Source organism: Pelodiscus sinensis, chromosome 14 (assembly GCF_049634645.1).
Source record: "Pelodiscus sinensis isolate JC-2024 chromosome 14, ASM4963464v1, whole genome shotgun sequence".
Taxonomy (NCBI): Eukaryota; Metazoa; Chordata; order Testudines; family Trionychidae; genus Pelodiscus; species Pelodiscus sinensis.
Window position 1 is genome coordinate 29461764 of NC_134724.1, and position 19775 is coordinate 29481538.

Below are 19775 nucleotides of genomic sequence, written 5' to 3' on the forward strand. Positions count from 1 at the left end.
AGAGAGTGTCCTTTCTGGTTAAAATGGCAAGAAACTGTTTTCTCTTTGTGATCTTGTCTGATATCTGTTTTGTGGGCATTAATCCTTTGGCGAAGTGTCTGAGATGTTTGTCCAATGTACATAGCAGACGGACACTTTCGGCACATGATAGCATAGATTATATTTCTGGATGCGCAGGAATATGTGTTCTTGATCTTATAACTCACTTGGTTAGGTCCAATAATGGTATCAGCAGAATGAATATGTGGACAAAGCTGGCAACAGGGTTTGTTGCAAGGGAAGGTACCAGGGTTGGTATTAGTGTGGTATGTCCTGTGGTGGTTGGTAAGAATCATCTTGAGGTTAGGTGGTTGTCTATAGGAGACTAAGGGTCTGTCTCCCAGAGCCTCTTTGAGTATGGTATCCTGTTCCAATATAGGCTGGTTGTGACTACTTTCTTCCACTATTTGATCTGAGGAAGTGGGTCTGGCCCACGAAAGCTCATCATCTAATAAACCATCTTGTTAGTCTTTAAAGTGCTACATTGTCCTGCATTTTGCTTCTGAAGTGCATTTGATATTCAAACTGCCCCTTTTGGTTTTAGAGACTAAAGGCCCGTGGAGTATCTGTCCGTAAGTGATCATGGTGTTAATTTATTCATATCTATGACTCATGGGTGGGGAAAGTAAAGTCATCGTCATTTTTTTAAACTTTATCCAAAACTCAAGCTGTGATGCAATGGTTTGCAAGGATGCCCCACTGGTTCAAATGATTTCAGACCATCACTAAGAGCTAAACTTTACGAGTACTGAGGACGAGGATGAACTTTGGCTGTGACCTGGATCCACAATTCACAGAGTGTTTTTTTCATACAGCTGCAATAATATTCCAAAAACCATAACTGACCATTTACTTTGTTCACTCTTGCAAATGAAAATAAAGCTACTGTTGCGACAGCAGTCTCTTCACTAATGTAATGCTCCCCCCCCCTCCCCCGTGGCTCCATCAACAACAAAGAACTCTCACAGGCTGAAAAATCTTTCTCTAAATCTTTTTAATGGAAAACATCATAGAAAATATTTCATCTCCTTTTACTTTTTAATAACATAACTATATACATGATAAACTGTAACAAAGACCTGCAGGTATTGGAGAGAAAAGTTTTGTTGGCTACATGCAGATGGTATATTGTTTAAAACAAGATTTTCACAAACTCATGTACATCAAATATAGCAACAGTGACAAAGCTGAGGAACAAATGGCAGCTGTGTATTATTTACCTGAATTTAACTGGAATAACACAAAGACATACAAAACACACAAATAATACAGAGGAATACATAATATAAATGCTTATTGCTAGCACAGAAGGTTTCTTTTCTTTTTTCTTTTTAAGTAAATAACAGGAAAGAAATAGAATTTCTTTTTTTCACATTTTATATTGCAGTTAAAAAGATAACTAATGTGTTATTTGCTGTATGTTTATTTTACTCTGGCATACGCTACAGTAGGAGTACATGACATTCACATGTAACAACTCAGGAATACTTGGTGTCAGCACTGTGTTTGTGAATGCCCTGTCACTTGTGAAAAACAGCATGGTACATAGTACTTAAAAAAACACACACAGGAAATGTCATGAGTTATAGATACAAAACACTTTTTGGGCTCAAGGTTGGAAGATGCGAGGCACTTGGGTCCCAATACTACAAAGCTCTTAGGGCAGTCCTAACTTCTGAGGTAAAAGTTAAGCAAGTGCCTTAATGCTTTGCTGGACTGGACTCCATGGAGCACTCCCTGCTCAGCACCTTGGCCTATAGAGCCTATGGTTAAGAAACAAACTGTTAAATATATGAGGCTATAATTCTGTCCCTACATTCCACATAATGTAGCTACAGTAGGATATTTACTGTACTTTTAAATATATGTTGTTAAAATAACACCAGGCCCGTACTCAGGAATTTCTGTTGAGTGGTGCTTTTTTTGTAAATGTAGACTGAAAGGTGTGAATGCACCTCTCATGCTCCCCCAGGTAAGTGGGACAATTAGCCCCAGCCTTCCTCCGGGCCGCCAGAGCATGTGGGAGAGAAACTCAGCAGCACACTGCTCCCACCTTCCCCGGCCTGGCCGGAGCATACTTACTTGGGGGACAATAGAGGTGGTGCTTTTGCACCCTTTTCTGCCTCTTCCCCCTGTGTACAGGCCTGAGCAAAACACCTCACCCCAACTGGTGCTAGAGCGTTATTCTGCATCTGCAGCAGGAAAGAAAAAAAAGACAAGGATGTGTTGATGTTCCATTTGTAACCTGGGAATCAGGAAGGATTCTGGAGCCACAAGAAGGGATTAGCAGCGAGTCTCACTTGTAACTAGGCCTGCTCTTATTCTGACGCTTTGTGAAACCAGAGTGGACATCAATGAAAAGTCCAAGAGCAGCAATTAAGCTCTTGCGGGGTTCACCAGCACCGTGAGGACAGCAAACCACCTTTTCGCTTGTCCAGCAGGTTTTTCCAACTCTAATGAACACATCACAATTTCTAAACTGGGTCAAAGTAGAAACTTCTGCTGTGATGCAGTTTGCTGGCCAAGAAGCCTGCAGAGTCTGCGTAAGGGTATGCAGATATTTCATTGGCGGGAGGGAGGGATGGGGGAGGAGGGAATGCTCTGCAAATAATGGAAGTAAAAGAATAACTCTGTAAAACCTTTGGAATCTCGCTCCAATTCAGTCATGTGCGGCTGAGAGGATGATAAAACTTTCTAAAAAAACCTTACAAGTAAGATGGTACCTATAATAACACGTAAAATAAGTATTAAGATTCACTGTGAATACCAGTCAGTCTTGGGCCTAAACCAGATATCAGTGCTCACTAGAATCCTTCCAAGTTGAATAATCCATACAATAATTTTGTCCTCTCCCTTCTCCACTTGTGTGACCACTTCAAAATATCATGTTGATTGCAAAGTAACCAAGGTAACATACTGGCTGGCTCCAATTCAAAATAGTTCACTTTTGGTTATTAAAGAACACCAGTGATACTTGATCATGACTAAAATGGTGACTCTTCAAATGAAATCTGCTGCAAAGCATCATATAAGACTACCAGCCCAAAGCAGCCTTTTTTGAAAGGTGATTTTAAAACAACCTGCCTTTTTTGCATATGTAGGCAAAGGATTATTGTGTGTGTAGCTAATAGTTTTAGAGTGGTGCAGTTATTAAATGGTATCCAATTGCAATGTTAACTCTTCCTGCCTGATTTGATTTAAAAAAGGGGGGGGGGCGGATTGCCAATGGAGTATTATGAAACAATGCAGAGTTGGTTTGCATTATGTATGCAATTATGTGCCTGGTATATATGTTGTAACTTAATATCTTAAATATATACTGCGTAACAACACTTTTTATTCCTGAGTGCTGGTCCCATAAGGAATATCGAGGGTGGGATCTCATGCTGTTCTGCACAACATGCTCCATCTTCTTAGGAATTCTTTTGAGGAATCTTTATTGTCACAGTTTTAACTTCAGAATATTCTCTCAATCCACATTCGCCCCTAGAAAACAAATTGCAGCCTGTCAACTCATGTCCATGCATTAGTTCCTTATTCAGACTTAACCTTTAGCAAAAGGTTACCTGGTGAAGTCCTGATACATCCTGACCAAAGCACAGCTACATTATTATACTGTGTATTTACCACTGGATTAAAGTTCATTTTATCTTCTAAAACCACTGACTGTCAAGTCCCAGTTTGAATCCTGGAAGCCACTGTGAATCCTGGGTTACATCTACACTACCGCAGAAAGTCGACCTAAGGTATGCAACTCCAGCTACCCGAATAATGTAGCTGGAGTCCACATACCTCTGGTTGAGTTACTGCAGAATCTACACTGCAAGGGATTGACAAGAGAAACTCTTCTGTCAACTCCCCTTACTCTTCAAGTATCTAAATGGGTGTTTCAAGGAGGAGAGAGAAAAATTGTTTTTCTTGGCCTCTGATGATAGGACAAGAAAAAATGGGCTTAAATTGCAGCAAGGGAGGTTTAGGTTGGACATTAGGAAAAACCTTCCTGTCAGGGAGGTTAAACACTAGAATAAGTTGCCTGCGGGGGTTGTGGAATCTCCATCACTGGAGATATTTAAGAGCAGGTTGGATAGACATCTATCAGGGATGATCTAGACGGTGCTTGGTTCTGCTGTGAGGGCAGGGGACTGGACTTGATTTCTCAAGGTCCCTTCCAGTTCTAATATTCTATGCTTCTCCGATTCTTGTCCTGGGTATGGTAATTGGGTTGACTGGAGAGGGACATGTGGTCAATTTTGCAGGTCTTCATTAGACCTGTTAAATCTACTGCTGGTGGACTGATCTCAGAACATCGATCCCCATGATTATGCAGATGTAGCTGTGGATAGTAGTGACTAGAAGACCCCACTGTCCATGGATGGAGCCATGCAAAATGAATCCGTGATCTCCATCTCTTCCAGGTCCTGGAGGAAAAATGGCCACATCCCAAGAATGAACAGTATAACTGGCACCCATATCAGCACTCTACAAAGACAGACTGAGGAAGGAATCACAAGAAACTGGAATGCCTAATATCCCTAACCTAGGGCTTCATTCAGCCCAACCTGTCTGTCTTCTGCTCCTGCTGGTTTCTCCCCTAGGAGTGGGGGAGATAGGCTGCACCACTTCCCGTGGCTGAGACTGAGGAAAAAAGTACTGTAATTTAGCGAATATACCCCGCACCCAAATATAACCCGCACCTGAATATACCCCGCGGTTTTTTCTATTTCAGTAAAAAAAATCTTGTATACCCCGTGCACGGGTATAACCTGCGGGATATACAAGATTTTTCTGTGCCGGGGGTATATTTGCCAGGGGTATATTTGCTAATTTACGGTGCGGGGGGGGGGGGGGGGCGCGAGGCAATTAGCCAGCCACTCACCGCCCCGGTTTCTGCACAGCCGCCAGACTCCAGCCTCTGGGCGGGGGAGCGTTTATCCCCCTGGTTCCTCCGCAGCCACAGGAAGGGGCGGGGGAGCAGGAACCACCATCCTCCGGGCGGGGGAGCACTCACCCCTCTTCCCCCCATTCCTGCGCAGCCGCAGGAACCACCAGCCTCCGGTGACTTAAAAAAAACCCTACAGACCCCGCACCCGAATATATCCTGTGGAGGGGTGGGGGATGCGGGGTTTGTAAAAACGAATATAACCCATGGCTTATATTTGCTAAATTACAGTAGCATCAGGGACTTAGAGCATTAGCATATATTCCACTGCAGAGATCAACCTACCCAGGCTTCCAGTAGCCAGAAACCCTCTGGGTATGTCTACACTACAGTGCTAATTTGAACTAACTTAGTTAATTCGAACTAAGCTAATTCGAACTAACGGATCCAGACTAAAAAACTAGTTTGAATTAGCTTTTTGCTAATTCGAACTAGCATGTTCACACAGAGTGGACCCTGAACAGAGGTTAAGGATGGCCAGAAGCAGTGCCAGCAGGGCATCAGATGAGGACCTAGAGCGTGGAGCTGCTGTCTCAGGCTAGCCAAGGGCTGTGCTTAAAGGGACCCAACTCCCACCCCGGACAGACAGTTCTCCGGGGTGCCCCGCTTGCAAAGCAGTCCTGGCTTGGAGTGCCCTGAGTGCCCACACGCGGAACATCACAGCACTCGGCCATCAGCCCGGCTGCACTTGCCACAGGCTGCCATCCGGGGGGAGGGGACAATCGGGGGGGCTGCAGGAGAACTTCCACCCCGAGAAGCCTGCAGAGCCAGCCCAGTCCTCCTCACTGGGGGCTCGTACCCCATTCCTCCCTCACCTCCTTCCACTTACCCTTCCCTAGCCCGCCTTCCTGATGTACAAAATAAAGAAAACGTGTGTTCAAAAATAGAATCTTTCTTTATTGAACAAAACTGGGGGAGACTGGGAAAAAGAGGTGGGAGAGGGGAAGAGAGAGGGTGGGAGAGGGGAGGGCAACTAAAATGATCAGGGGTTTGGAACAGGTCCCATATGAAGAGAGGCTAAAGAGACTGGGACTTTTCAGCTTAGAGAAGAGGAGACAGAGGGGGGATATGATAGAGGTCTATAAAAGCAAGAGTGGTGTGGAGAGGGTGCATAAAGAAAAGTTCTCCATTAGTTCCCATAAAGAAGGACTAGAGGACACCAAAGGAAAGGAATGGGTAACAGGCTTCAAACTAGTAACAGAAAGTTGTTCTTCACAAAGCAAAGAGTCAACCTGTGGAACTCCTTGCTGCAGGAGGCTGTGATGGCTAGAACTAGAACAAAGTTTAAAGAGAAGTTAGATCAAGTCATGGAGGTTGGGTTCATGGAGTGGTATTAGCCAGGGGGTAGAAATGGTGTCCCTGCCCAAAGTTTGTGGAAGGCTAGAGATGGATGGCACGAGACAAATGGCTTGGTCACTGTCTTTGGTCCATCCCCTCCAGGGTCCCTAGGGTTGGCTGCTGTCGGTAGACAGGCTACTGGACTAGATGGACCTTTGGTCTGACCCAGTACGGCCATTCTAAGCTCAGGGCTCAGGGTCGGGGGGTCTCAGTGGACCACACTGATTTTCATGTAAACCTGCTTCTGGGTGGCCAGGCTGGCAGCTCTCCTGCCCTAGATGGCCACTTTCCTGTGCCTAGTGCAGAGTTCGTGGACGAGGTCCACGATGTCTGCACTAGACTAGGCGGGTGCCCGCCTCTTGCGGTCCTGCCAGGCTCCCGAGAGCCACCAGCCTGGTCCCGGGAAGAGGCGGAGGGCTGGGGGGCATCGGGTGGCTGGCTCATGGCGTGCCAGGTGCAGGGTCTGCTGGCTGGGTGCTGGCAGGCTTGCACCTGGCACAGGCACCGTAGCCAGCCCGTGCTCCTTTAAGGGCTCTGGGGCCGGAAGGGGGGCATACGAGTTTCCCTGGTGGTGCCCAGAGTGGCCACCAGAGAAAGCTGGGGAGGGCTAGCCTACCACTAGTTCGAATTAAGGGGCTACACAGCCCTTAATTCGAACTAGTAAGTTTGAACTAGGCTTAGTCCTCGTAAAATGAGGTTTACCTAGTTCGAACTAAGTGCTCCGTTAGTTTGAATTAAGTTCGAACTAGCGGAGCGCTAGTGTAGCGCCTATCAAAGTTAATTCGAACTAACGTCTGTTAGTTCTAATTCACTTTGAAGTGTAGACATACTCTCTTTTAGCCCTGGCCCAGTGACATTTAACTGACACTACAAGCCCTTTCAAGTTTAGTGACTCTCATCCACTTGGGACTGGGCACTGCTGGATATGTCCACTGCTTGGGAAACAGGGAGGTTAAGCTTGGTTACTGGATAGATTTTTCCTCTAACCTGCCCTGGCCAGTTCCTCTCTTGGGCAATGCTCCTAAGTCTCTGCAGTGAACATTGCAAGACTATTCCTTTTCTCCCTAAGGAACAGCTTGTTTCCTTTCCTCTTTGTACATTTGGGGTGACTGAGAAGTCATTATTTGCTTTTACAATGAGAAATCCTGTGGCACCTTAGGGTATGTCTACACTACCCCGCTAGTTCGAACTAGCGGGGTAATGTAGGCATACCACACTTGCAAATGAAGCCCGGGATTTAAATTTCCCGGGCTTCATTTGCATAAGCGGGGAGCCGCCATTTTTAAAACCCCGCTGGTTCGAACCCCGTGCAGCGTGGCTACACGGGGCACGAACTAAGTAGTTCGAACTAGGCTTCCTAGTTCGAACTACCGTTACTCCTTGTGAAATGAGTAGTTCGAACTACCTAGTTCGTGCTCCATGTAGCCGCGCTGCACGGGGTTCGAACCAGCGGGGTTTTAAAAATGGCGGCTCCCCGCTTATGCAAATGAAGCCCGGGAAATTCAAATCCCGGGCTTCATTCGCAAGTGCGGTATGCCTACATTACCCCGCTAGTTCGAACTAGGAGGGTAGTGTAGACATACCCTTAGAGACTAACAGATTTATTAGGACATAAACTTTTGTTGTTTTTACAAATACAGAATAACCTGCTACTCCTCTGAGATTATTTGTGTTGGCATTGCAGTCCTGCCTATAGGCTCTAATCAGGGACCGGGACCCTCTTGTGTTGAGCACTGCACAGACACAGAAACTGCCCCTAAGGCTACGTCTACATTGCAGTTTGCTAAACTCGCAGAGCATCCACACTACAAGTGTGGTTTTGCACAAGAAAAAGTACAGTAGATCATCAGAAAAGCTCTTGTGCAAAAAGACATGTGTGGACAGACAACAGGGGTTTCTTGCGCAAGAATGGCCATCAGAGCACCTGTGCTTTTTCCCATAGGGGTTTCTTGCGCAAGAAACCCCTATGGGAAAAAGCACAGGTGCTCTGATGGCCATTCTGTGAATGGCCATCAGAGCTTTCTTTTGCAAGAGCGTCCATGGCAGTGTGAACGTTCTCACTTGTGCAAAAGCACATCTCTTGCGCAAAAGCACATGGCAGTGTGGACGCGCTCTTGTGCAAGAACTTTTTGTGGAAGATCTCTTCCACAAAAAGTTCTTGGGCAAGAAGCCTGCAGTGTAGACATAGCCCAAGGCTGTGTCTACATTGGCATCCCTTTCCGGAAAAGGGATGCTAATGAGACACTTTGGAATTGCAAATCCGCGGGGGATTTAAATATCCCCCGCGGCATTTGCATTTACATGGCTGCCGCTTTTTTCCGGCTCGGGGTTTTTGCCAGAGAAAAGCGCCAGTCTAAACGCGATTCTCCGGAAAATAAGCCCTTTTCCGGAGGATCCCTTATTCCTACTTCCTCCTCCCTTTCAAGTAGGAATAAGGGATCCTCCGGAAAAGGGCTTATTTTCCGGAGAATCGTGGCTAGACTGGCGCTTTTTTCTGGCAAAAACCCCGAGCCAGAAAAATGCGGCAGTCATGTAAATGCAAATGCCGCGGGGGATATTTAAATCCCCTGCGGATTTGCAATTCCGAAGTGTCTCATTAGCATCCCTTTTCCGGAAAGGGATGTCAATGTAGACACAGCCTAAGAGTTTACAGTCTAAGTACAGGAGTTGAACATCTTTTCAGCCTGGGTTGATACTAGGAGTCTCACACGTAGAGTTGGTACTAGGAGTCTCTCCTTGTTTAGATCCCATGTCACCCTGCAAGAGGCTGCACTGAGTTTAGTTTCCTTATTTATAAGAATAAAACGTGGAGAAATCCTGCAATTACATTTCATGTGAATTTGTCTTGCATTTGGTACTGCCCTTCTTCCTTATACAACAGTGCAGAATGTAATCTTAAATAGCACCATTAAGAAAATTCCAGGTGGACTCCCCTGAACTCCCTTTTCATACATGTTGCTTTCAAAACGGGGAGGCAGTCATTATTCAGAGATTGTCCATTCTAACACCTCTTGGTACACTCCTGATGTTGCATAGCCTGTTCTGAATTTACCTCCAAAGTGTACATTTTTACACACAAATGTTTCCCTGGGGGAGACCATTCTTACCTCTCTTTGGAGTGTTAATTCATTTGTGCAGAAAGGTTGATATTTATCAGGTCCTTCCATCCCCACCTGGGGTTTTGAAACCCTTGCAACCTGCCTGTTGGCACAATACAGCTTACACCTGACTTAGTCAGTTGATATTTAACTTGGTCAGACTGATGTTTCAGTCAATATTGTATGAATTAGTAAAAACTAAGTACAGGCAAGAACATGAACTAATGAGGATTCTTCATAAGTAAGGTTTACAGTTGGACGAATCCCCAGCAAAAAGTCCCCAGATTTGTCTTACACACAGTGACCAAACCATTTTTCAGACTTAACTGAGCTACAGAAAAGTTCCCCAATAGCTCAATAGAGGCTGTTACAGAAGTTCCATGGAGCTGAAGAACTAATGCTAATAAGTCACTCTGTGTGAAAGTTTCTGCTAGATTCGGTAGGGCTGAAACTTGGCTCCAAACACTTCTTGGACACAATTTGAGTCAATAGTTAACCCAGGCAATGTAGAATCCAGTGCTTTTATATGCTACCAATTGCCGGCTGCTATCTTGTTCTGGTCTAGCAAACAAAGTGTGTGTGTGTGTCTGAGTCAGGGGTGGCCCGTCCATATAGGCGAACTAGGCGGTTGCCTAGGGTGCCAAGTTAAATGGGGCGTCAAATGGTGGCACAATATCATTGAGGGGTTTGGAGGTGGGGGTGCCGATTGCATGGTTCGCCTAGGGTGCCAGTTGCTGGCAGCTAGTCTAGGGCCGTCCCTGGTCTGAGTGCGTGTGTTCTATTTTGAACTTGAGAAGATAGACAAATGTGAGGTTTCCAAGAGCTAGTGGGTAGCTGATGCCCCTTTCTAAGCCTATCTTGATTGTCTCTCTTTCCTTCCCTCTAATACAGCTACACAGGAGAGTACAGGGCAGGAAAGAGGCCCCAGTGCATGGCCGTGTTAACCCTAACGAGCTCATAGCTCTAGGAGCAAGGAGAGAGCTGGTATTGCACACTCCTCAATGCCTGTGTAACCCACACACTTTCTGGGTGTGGTATACTATCCCATCTAGTGACACTGAGACCACTTCCAGGGAGAATAATGAGTCTGCTCTTCAGCCTTAGCTAATAGCCAGACGCTTTTAGCTCATGGGCTACAGGCTCATGCACTAAGCTTTAGAAGTCCCAGGTTCAGTTCTGCCTGCTAGTGTTACACCTGCGGAGGGAAGAAGGAGGAATCAAGGGACAGAGAGTGGCCAGAGCCATCATTCCACTGTCCTCTAACCACGAGGTGTACCGGTAGTTCGGAATAGGAATCCTAGTTCGAACTACCTAGTTTGAGCCCCGTGTAGCCGCGCTGCACGGGGTTCGAACCAGCGGGGTTTTAAAAATGGCGGCTCCCCGCTTATGCAAATGAAGCCCGGGAAATTCAAATCCCGGGCTTCATTTGCAAGTGCGGTATGCCTACATTACCCTCCTAGTTCGAACTAGGAGGGTAGTGTAGACATACCCTAAGAGATAATGAGCCTGAGGTAGAACTGAACTGCCTTTGGGAAAGTACGAACAGTGATCAGAATGTCTTTCTTTGGGTCATTTCTAATTTAATCTGGCTATACTAATAAGCCTGAGTCTCATTTACAAGATGTCATCTTCACAGCACGCGGGCAGTGTAAAGGACCTTAATGGGAATGTAAATGAATAATCAAGATCTTTCTTAACTATGAAAAAATAGGGGGAAAATCTAGGACATTAAGTGCAAAATCCAAACAAAACCATTACGGTGGTTGGGTTTTCACCTGACTCTAATATAAATGTTAACTCTGTTGTGATGCAAATATTATATTGCCTGTGTTCTACTTCTGGGATTGCCAGGTGTCCGGTTTTCACCTGGACAGTCCGATAATTGCGTCTTCTGTCTGGTAAAAAAAACCCAGAAAATATTGGACACGTAAAATGTTTGGTATTTTCTGTTTTTCTTGGACGGAAGGCCGGTAGGGACATTCTTCCCCTGTCACATCTGGCGGGAGGAGAGGGGGTGGATTTAAAGCCCTTTTTTTTTTTTTGCTCAACAACTTTGGTCCCCCAATTTTTTGCACTGGATTTTTTGTGAAATTATCTGACAACCCCATCTCCTCCTATTTTTCCAGTTAAACAGCTTACTACGGCTTGTGCAGTAAAAAAATCTCATATGGATGCATAACATGGCAAAATTAACATAGTTAGAACCGTTACTACTTTCATTTCCTGACTGTGATTTTAACAGTGAAACCTTGGCATTGCAATAAAATGTGTGTGTCTGCGCGTGCACTAGATACACTGACTAGATCCTTGTCAAAGGGTTTTTTAAATGCTTCACAGCAGAGTCATCATCAGGTGGATTTTCATAGGAGAGACAAATATTATATTAAATCTAAACATTATTTTCTGTGGGGAAGATTTTCAAAGGCACAAATGGGAATCAAGTGCACAACTCCCATTGATTTTCAGTAATGGTTGGGGGCTGCAACCGCCCTTTGAGTGTGTGACAAAAGCTCCCTCTGGGGACACATGAATATCTTTGCTCTTCTATGTAGCCCCATTAACTAAGGGTGTGTCTAAACTACATGGCATACCTGCGCTGGTCAACAAAGGCTTCCTTGTCGACAGCGGCGTGTCCAGACTGCCACGATCTGCCGACAAACAGCTGATCATCAGCTGGTCGGCAGAGCGCGGCAGCCATTTAAATTTAAATGAAGCCGTGATTATTTAAATCGCGGCTTCATTTCCCTCTGCCGATCAGCCTAATCTACATGGCTCCATCGACGGAGCCATGTAGTTTAGACTCACCCTAAAGGTACTAGCATGCTCTCTTGTGCTCACTATTTATGGAATATTTTCACAAGATAAGAATTATCCAGTTTGAGGGCTAGTTTGCATTACAGAGTTAGGTCAGCTTAACGACATCACTCAGGGCTCTGAAAAATTTCACACCCTGTATGATGTAATTAAGCCAACTTAAGCGGCAGGGGTTGAGAGGTGGATTTGTTATGGAGATGGAAAAATTGCAGTCTACACTTCAGTGCTTCTTCAGCATTGCTGCTGCATTTTCTAGTGTAGGCATATCTTGAGAACAGTATGATTGACTTATGAATGAGTTATCCTAAGTGGCTCTTAACAAGGGGAGATATTTCTGACTTCATGGAGCCCTTTTTATGGATCATGATCTACTTAACCCTATTCACAGTTTAAAGAATATGACCTTATTTTGATTTTGCTGCCAAATTTGTAGTTAATCACAAGCTATTTTCAGGGCTTAAATGAGACATAAGTGGTATGTGTGCCATCTGCACAGGAATTTGCTTGTATTACGTACATATTAACAAACACATAATCAAATATGCTATTTCTATGCGGCTGTAATACTGGTAGAATGTGCAGCTAGATATGGTAGGAAGAAGATTATGGGTGGATTCCATTCCAAGAGATCTGCCATTTTATATCCAACTGGAATAGGGAAGAAGACATATTCCATAACAGAATGAGAATATTTTTTAGGAAATGTTAATAGAGTCATCTGAGTCTAGGCCTGATTTAATCAAATGTTGTTAAATCTGGAAGAGATTAATAGCACTTTAATTACATGCAAGGGGTCTAGTATTGAGAACTGAGGCAAACATCAATGAAGACAGAAAAAAGAATACACAGAGTTACAGCTAGGACAGCAAGTGATATGGTAGAACAGCAACATAGTAATCTTCCTGGAAAATTGGCAATCTCCTGGATTTGAGAGTTACTTGGAAACTTCCATTTTATTTAGGAATGAGAAGACAGTCACATTAACTCACCATGCGGTTCCAGAAATCTCAAAGGGAAAAACAATAGTACTATACATGTGTCTCACACACACACACACACACACACACACACACACACACACACACACACACACACACACACACACACACAAATTAAAACATGAGAATCTCTGTCATCCCATAATCATCAGTATGATACATGGGTGTCTCTGGGGGTTTTTTCATTCTAAAAATTCACTAACATTTCCTGACTTGTATATCTGAGCAAAGTTTAGAAGGCAATAATATGATACTTACATTTCTCTCCCATTGCCAGACATTTTGAACCCTCCAAATGGACTCTGGGCATTTAAGGCATTGTAACAATTTATCCTGTCAAAAGAAAAGGAGCACGGTCAATTATGCAATTGGGAAATCCAGTTGGGAGATCTGAACACATAGAAATAAGGACACTAACTAATTATTTGTAATAACAAGTAGTTATCGATAGTAATTTCAAACATGTTAAAAGAAACATTAGCACTTTATCTTTTAAGAGTTTAATCCTACTCCCAATGCAGACAATGACATAACTCCCATTGTCTTCCAAGGGGAGCAGGGTCAACTCCTTAGATGTGATTGGGGAAAAAAAACCTTAGAGAAGCTTGAATTCAGCTTCATTAAAATCTGTTAATTTGTTAACAAACGTCAATGCCAGTTTGTAACAATTTGCTATTAGATTTGAAATTGTTTTTTTTCACCTGATTTCCTCTGGGCTCTTTAGTTTATCTAGTCCTGACATACCAAATTGTCTGCTGTTAACCTGCTTATCAGTCCCTAAAGCAGGGGTGTCCAAACTTTTTTCAAAGAGGGCCAGATTTGATGAAGTGAACATGCGTGAGGGCCGACCATTTTGCCTGACATTCTTTGAACCATTACAATTAAATGCAAATTACTTATTTTATGCAAAGTTTATTGCAAACAGCATACTTTTCATTTCGACACATGGATGACAAATCTAAACAGGTGTTAAATCACTCTGCCTTTCATATCTGAAGGCCAGATGAAAAAAAAATCCAGGAAGCTGAAATATATGTCAGGAACATTGTAAAGTACATTACATATTATTGGTAATAAAGGTTGTCTGTCAACTTTTAAGTTAAAAAAATATGAACAGGAACATAACACCAAGTATACATGTTGTGTCCAAATATATTTATAACTGATTTAGACCAACTGACATTAACTGAGATTTTACAATGTATTCATCTCAATACATATGGATTCGTTGGGGGCCATAAAAGATAGTTATTGCCAAATTACCTGTGGGGCCGTATTAAACCGGAACACGGGCCGCAATTGGCCCGCGGGCCGGACTTTGGACATGCCTGCCCTAAAGGATTAGGGAGAGTGGGTGCCTGCTGTTTCCTTTGATAGATTCTAATATCAGCAAGTCATTATTATGGGTGCATTCATCAGAAAAATCTAACAGGGATCCCCCATTCTGAAAACAACACAGGGCATTATCCGTATTGTTTTGTTAGGATGAGGTTGGCAATTATTATTTAATATTATTTGTTTTCAGCAGTGCCTGCTAGCATGCTAATGGCTGGGTTTACAAGCTAAAGCAGATGGGGGAAGGGGCACAATACACAAGTAAAGAGTGTGTGTGTGTGGGGGGGAGGTTGACAAAACACTTTTACCTCTATATTAGTAGATATCTAGATTAGGCTTGGGAAAGGGTAGGAAACTAGAGTGTCACTATAGTGAATCAAACCCTTTATCTCCCACAGCAAGAATGCATGGTCTCTGCTGCCTTACCAGACTGTCCCAGCTTGCATTGCAGATGAGACTGTCAGGGCCTTGTTAATGTCATTTGTAAAGACAGCAGCTACCAGTCCAAAATCTGAACAGTTGGCTCTCTCTATAACTTCATCCATGGTTTTAAATCTCAGTATTTCTTGAACAGGCCCAAAGATCTGCAACAGAGAGTCATGGTTAATGTGTAAAACAGCCTTGGGATAAAAGTATACCTCCCCCTCCTCCTGATGTCTCCCTTTTCCTGTTTTACTCTTTATTAATTCTAACAGGAAAATGTATTAGTGGCACTACCTCCTTGAAAAACTGTGAGATTTCCCAAAGCACAGCCCTGGAAAAAGCAGCAACTCAATGGAACCCATCCACTTCCATTTTCTCTTTTTTCAGCTCTGGAATTTGGCTAACTGGGATAGATGCTTTACCCAAACAGGTGCTGAGTGCATCTCTAACAGACTCACCCCAGTGCCCAGCAAGACTCACAATTCATTTACAGCACTAAATTCCAACTCTAAAACATTGATATCCTAAAATAAATAAAAGAAACTAAATCCTGTTTAGATACACTGTATCATGATTATGCCCCAGAGAGGAAATCTGTGGATACCTCTTCCTTGGCAATCCGCATGTCATCGGTTACATTGGAAAACACTGTCGGTTCAATGAAGAACCCCTTTCTTCCTAGTCCTTTTCCACCACATTCGAGTTTTGCGCCTTCAGCAATGCCGCTCTGGATCAGTTCCAGGATCTTGTTGTACTGTTTCTTATCAATCTTAAATGTTGAAGAAGCGGTGTTAGTGGTACTGCTTGATAGTACACCTAGCTACAAAACCAGGACCAGTCTTCCCCCATTGGGTGCACTCACACCTATACTCACAGTGGCTCAAACTTGAGAGGCACTAAATACCTGCAACTCCTGTTGACCTCCCCCTCTCAAAGAATAGTGTAACCCATATTAACCCTTTCTGGTCTTTGTCCTGCTATACTGACTAGCCTACATGTAGAGGTTAATGAGTCAGCTATTGCCTTCCATCATGAAGCTGACACATTTGTTCAGCTGATAGAGTTGTTCATGCTTTTAGAGCCAGATGCCCCAGGCTCCATCCTCACAAATGACCCAATCAGGGGAGTTAGTAAGAATAGCAGTGAAATTTAGGAATTTTTCCAAGTCTGCCTAATTTGTGTTCAAAAGTCATCTCTTCATGGTGCCGATCACAATTGTGGCACTATGAACTTTGTGAAGTGCTCATCTGAAAAGGTGGATTTTGCCCACGGAGGCTCGTGATAGTGTATATATTTGTGTTAGTCTGTAAGGTGCCACATGACTGCTCATTATTTTTGAAGGAGGACAGCCTAGAGCAGACACTGCTGTGAGTCTGCCTCTCCACTGCACTTTATCACTGCATGGCTTGGTGGTGCACAATATAGCCTTAAGGAAATAATCTAGTGCTTAATTCTATGAAGTAAACTTTGTAGAATATGCCAATAGGCTTGTCAACTGTCTACTCACACAAACCCAAACACCCTTCCCCTTGCTCCTGCCCCTTCTCTGATGTCACTCCCCCACTCACTTCACCCGCCCCCCTCCTCCCCACTTCTGTCACTCTCTGTCCCCCACCTGCACTCATTTTCACCAGGATGGGGAAGAGGGTTGGGGTGTGGGGTCTTGGCTGGGGTGAAGGGGTTTGGAGTGTGGGAGGGGGCTCTAGGCTGAGCCTGGAGCAAGGAAGGGGTTAGCAGGCAGTAGGAAGTAGATGATGCAGGCTCTAGGAAGGGGTGCAGGCCTGGGGCAAGAGGGTTACGTTGTAGGAGGAGATGCATGGTGCAGGCTCTGGGAGGGGACCCAAAGCTGGGACAGGGATGCAGAAGGGGGTGCAGGCTCTAGGAGGGCAATTGAGTGCAAGAGACAGCTTAGGGCTGAGGTGAGGGGCTGGGGTGCAGGAGGAGTTCAAGGCGTGGCAGAAAATGTGGGGTGTGGGCTCTGGGAGAGGGCTGGGGTAGGGGTTGGAGTGAAGAAGTTTGGGGTATGGGGCCCTGCTCAGGCAGTGTTTACTTTGGAGAGCTATGAGTCCCTGTTAGTGGTGCAGCGGGGCTAAGGCAGGTTCCCTGCCTTCCCTGGTCCTCCACCCCTTCCAGAAGTGGCCAGCACATCCATGCAGCCTCTATGCAGGGGGCCCAGGTGATTTCACATGTAGCCCTTGCTTGCAGGTACTGCTCCCAGAGCTCCTATTGGTCACAGCTCCCGGCCAATAGGAGCTGCAGAGTCATTGCTGTGGGAGCAGCACATGGAAGCCCCTGGCCCTGTACACACCTTGGAGCTGCAGAAAGGGATGTACCATCCTCTTCAAGAAATGGCATAGTGTCATGGCAAAGCGCCTGACTTAGTCCTACTGCACCATTGGACTTTTTAGTGGCTGATCTCCCAGTTCGGTTTCAGGAGCCTTCGGGAGATCAAGCCCAATTCCAGAAGACTCCTGATGAATCTGGAAGGGTTGGTAACCCTAATGCTCAGATGTGGGAGTGACTTTTCCTGAAGGGAGAGACACCCTCTTCTGCACTGCAGTGGATAGGTTTGGCCCCTTTAGAACTGTGATTTTAAAAATGCTTGTTATTTCAACCTTTGTGTGTCACAACATGGTGTGTATTGGTCCACAAACCATGCTATGGTTTGAATGAGAACCACAGTGCTAAACAGGCACCAGCACAGTCTATAAATGCCCATGGGTCATGAAGAGCATTATTCCTTACCTGGGGTCCTTGTTCCGTACTTGGGTCAAAAGGACTCCCCACTACTCTCCTCTTGGCACGTTCAACACTTTTTCTCACAAACTCCTCGTAGATGGACTCTTCCACATAAATCCGCGAGCCTGCAGTGCAACATTGTCCTTGATTGAAGAAGACTCCTTGGTGAGCTTGTTCCACAGCATAGTCCACTACAAAACCAAGACAGCCACATGCTGCTGTGAGAAGTAATTCATACCCTGCTAGTGCTCCAACATCAGCCATATTATTTACTGTTGTGTTTTCATAACTTCAGAACAGACTTACTAGATTTGGCTTAAAACAACCCCAAAACAGAATAAATTAAAAACACAACAGTGTGGTATGTCCTATACATGAGGATTCCTTCCTTGTGAAAACAAAGTACAAAATGTGTGCTTTACGTTTAAGAGATTGAATGCTATAGACTCTCAGGGCATGATTTTTCTCTCATGTATTGAGGTTTGACATTACTGAAGTGCTTGTGACTTCAGTGGAGTTACTCCTGTACACCAATGAGAGGAAAATCAGGGCGGTATGACAAAAGTTCTACCCTTGGTTATTCAGATGCTTAGAGAAGAATCTGACTCTCATAGTATTGCATGTACCTTTATACAGACTAAAAATATCTCCTTATTAAACAGGAATGTCCAATAGTGTAGCTGTAACCCTACGGTCAGTTCGCAATGTTTTGCTGTAGAATATAATTAATTTGGGAATATTTTAAAAACCAGTAATGCTTTATTTTCAGAACACCCTAGAAAACTCTAAGAGCCACGTCAAACTTTCTTTTTCACCATCTTCTTGAAGAAATAATTCAGACTGTTTTCTGATACTTATTCAAAATCTCCCAAGAAGAATCCACAAAGATTGAGAACAATAGTGTTTAGAACTAGGTAACTGATTTCCTTTTTCTTTTCTTAACATAGTTTTGCTCTCGGAAGGGCTGGAACCATCTTCTTGTGGCTTTTCTATAGTTTCTATGGCTTTGCCACACTATCAGCAAACTTTCGCACCTGTTCTGTAAACAGATTAAACAGTTCCTTTGTAACAGCCAGCAAGTTCTCTTCAATTTTTAACTAATGGCTTATAATCTCAGGTTGGGTGCAAGTGGTATATTTGTAGAGAGGCCAAAACCAGCTACTGAGCCTCTGTTTTTGTATCATACACTATGAACATAACTGTACTTCAAATTTCAATGTCTGTGTAGTAGAAGAATATGGGTCAGGGAAAGGAGCTCTGAAACATTTAAGGGATCTGTAATAAGAGCTCAGAGGCAGAACAAGTTGTTGCCTGTCATACAAGTCTCTGTGATAACTGTAGCATTGGGCAAGATCTAGACAACAGTTGAAAGACATGAAGTGCAGAGATGGAGTAATTAATATGTTGGCTGCCTGTTTAAATTTACCTAGACTCTCCAAAGCTGTAGACAGAATAATCTTTCCCAATCCAGGAGAATGCTGTCAAGGGTTGTCTACATGCCGCGTAGCACCTGCTTCAGTTTAAAATGTGATTTCAGCCAGTTAACTGAAACTGGTTGTAAAAAGCATGTGGACAATTTCAGTTTGAATCATTTATTTTAATTTATCTTAAATTAATTAGGAAAACAACCATGTCCAGAAATGGGTTTGCACTAGGATTGCCAACTTTCTAATTGCACAGAACAGGACACCCCTGCCCCACAGCTCTGTGCACTCTAGCTCCATCCCCTATCTCTCTGGGTATGTCTACACTACCACCCTAGTTCGAACTAGGGTGGTTAATGTAGGCAACCGGAGTTGCAAATGAAGCCCGGGATTTGAATTTCCCGGGCTTCATTTGCATATTGCCGGGCGCCGCCATTTTTAAATGTCCGCTAGTTCGGACTCAGTGCCCGTGGCTACACGCGGCACGAACTAGGTAGTTCGGATTAGGTTTCCTATTCCGAACTACCGGTACACCTCATTCCACAAGGAGTAACGGTAGTTCGGAATAGGAAGCCTAATCCGAACTACCTAGTTCGTGCCGCGTGTAGCCGCGGGCACGGAGTCCAAA

At 44.3% G+C, this 19775-nt stretch overlaps 1 protein-coding gene across 2 annotated transcripts in view; it reads right to left on the reverse strand.

Annotated features, from left to right (window-relative positions):
* Window positions 1-1016: 1016 nt before the first annotated feature.
* Window positions 1017-19775, reverse strand: part of ALDH1A2 (aldehyde dehydrogenase 1 family member A2) — a 103458-nt gene continuing 84699 nt past the window's right edge. For both annotated transcript variants that reach the window (XM_006112469.4, XM_006112467.3), the window contains exons 9-13: window positions 17730-17914; window positions 15589-15753; window positions 14988-15145; window positions 13485-13559; window positions 1017-3525 (exon numbers count right to left, since the gene is read on the reverse strand). In XM_006112469.4, coding sequence (XP_006112531.1) covers window positions 3453-3525; window positions 13485-13559; window positions 14988-15145; window positions 15589-15753; window positions 17730-17914 — 656 coding nt within the window. In that variant the 3' untranslated portion in view covers window positions 1017-3452. The remainder of the gene's footprint in view (window positions 3526-13484; window positions 13560-14987; window positions 15146-15588; window positions 15754-17729; window positions 17915-19775) is intronic.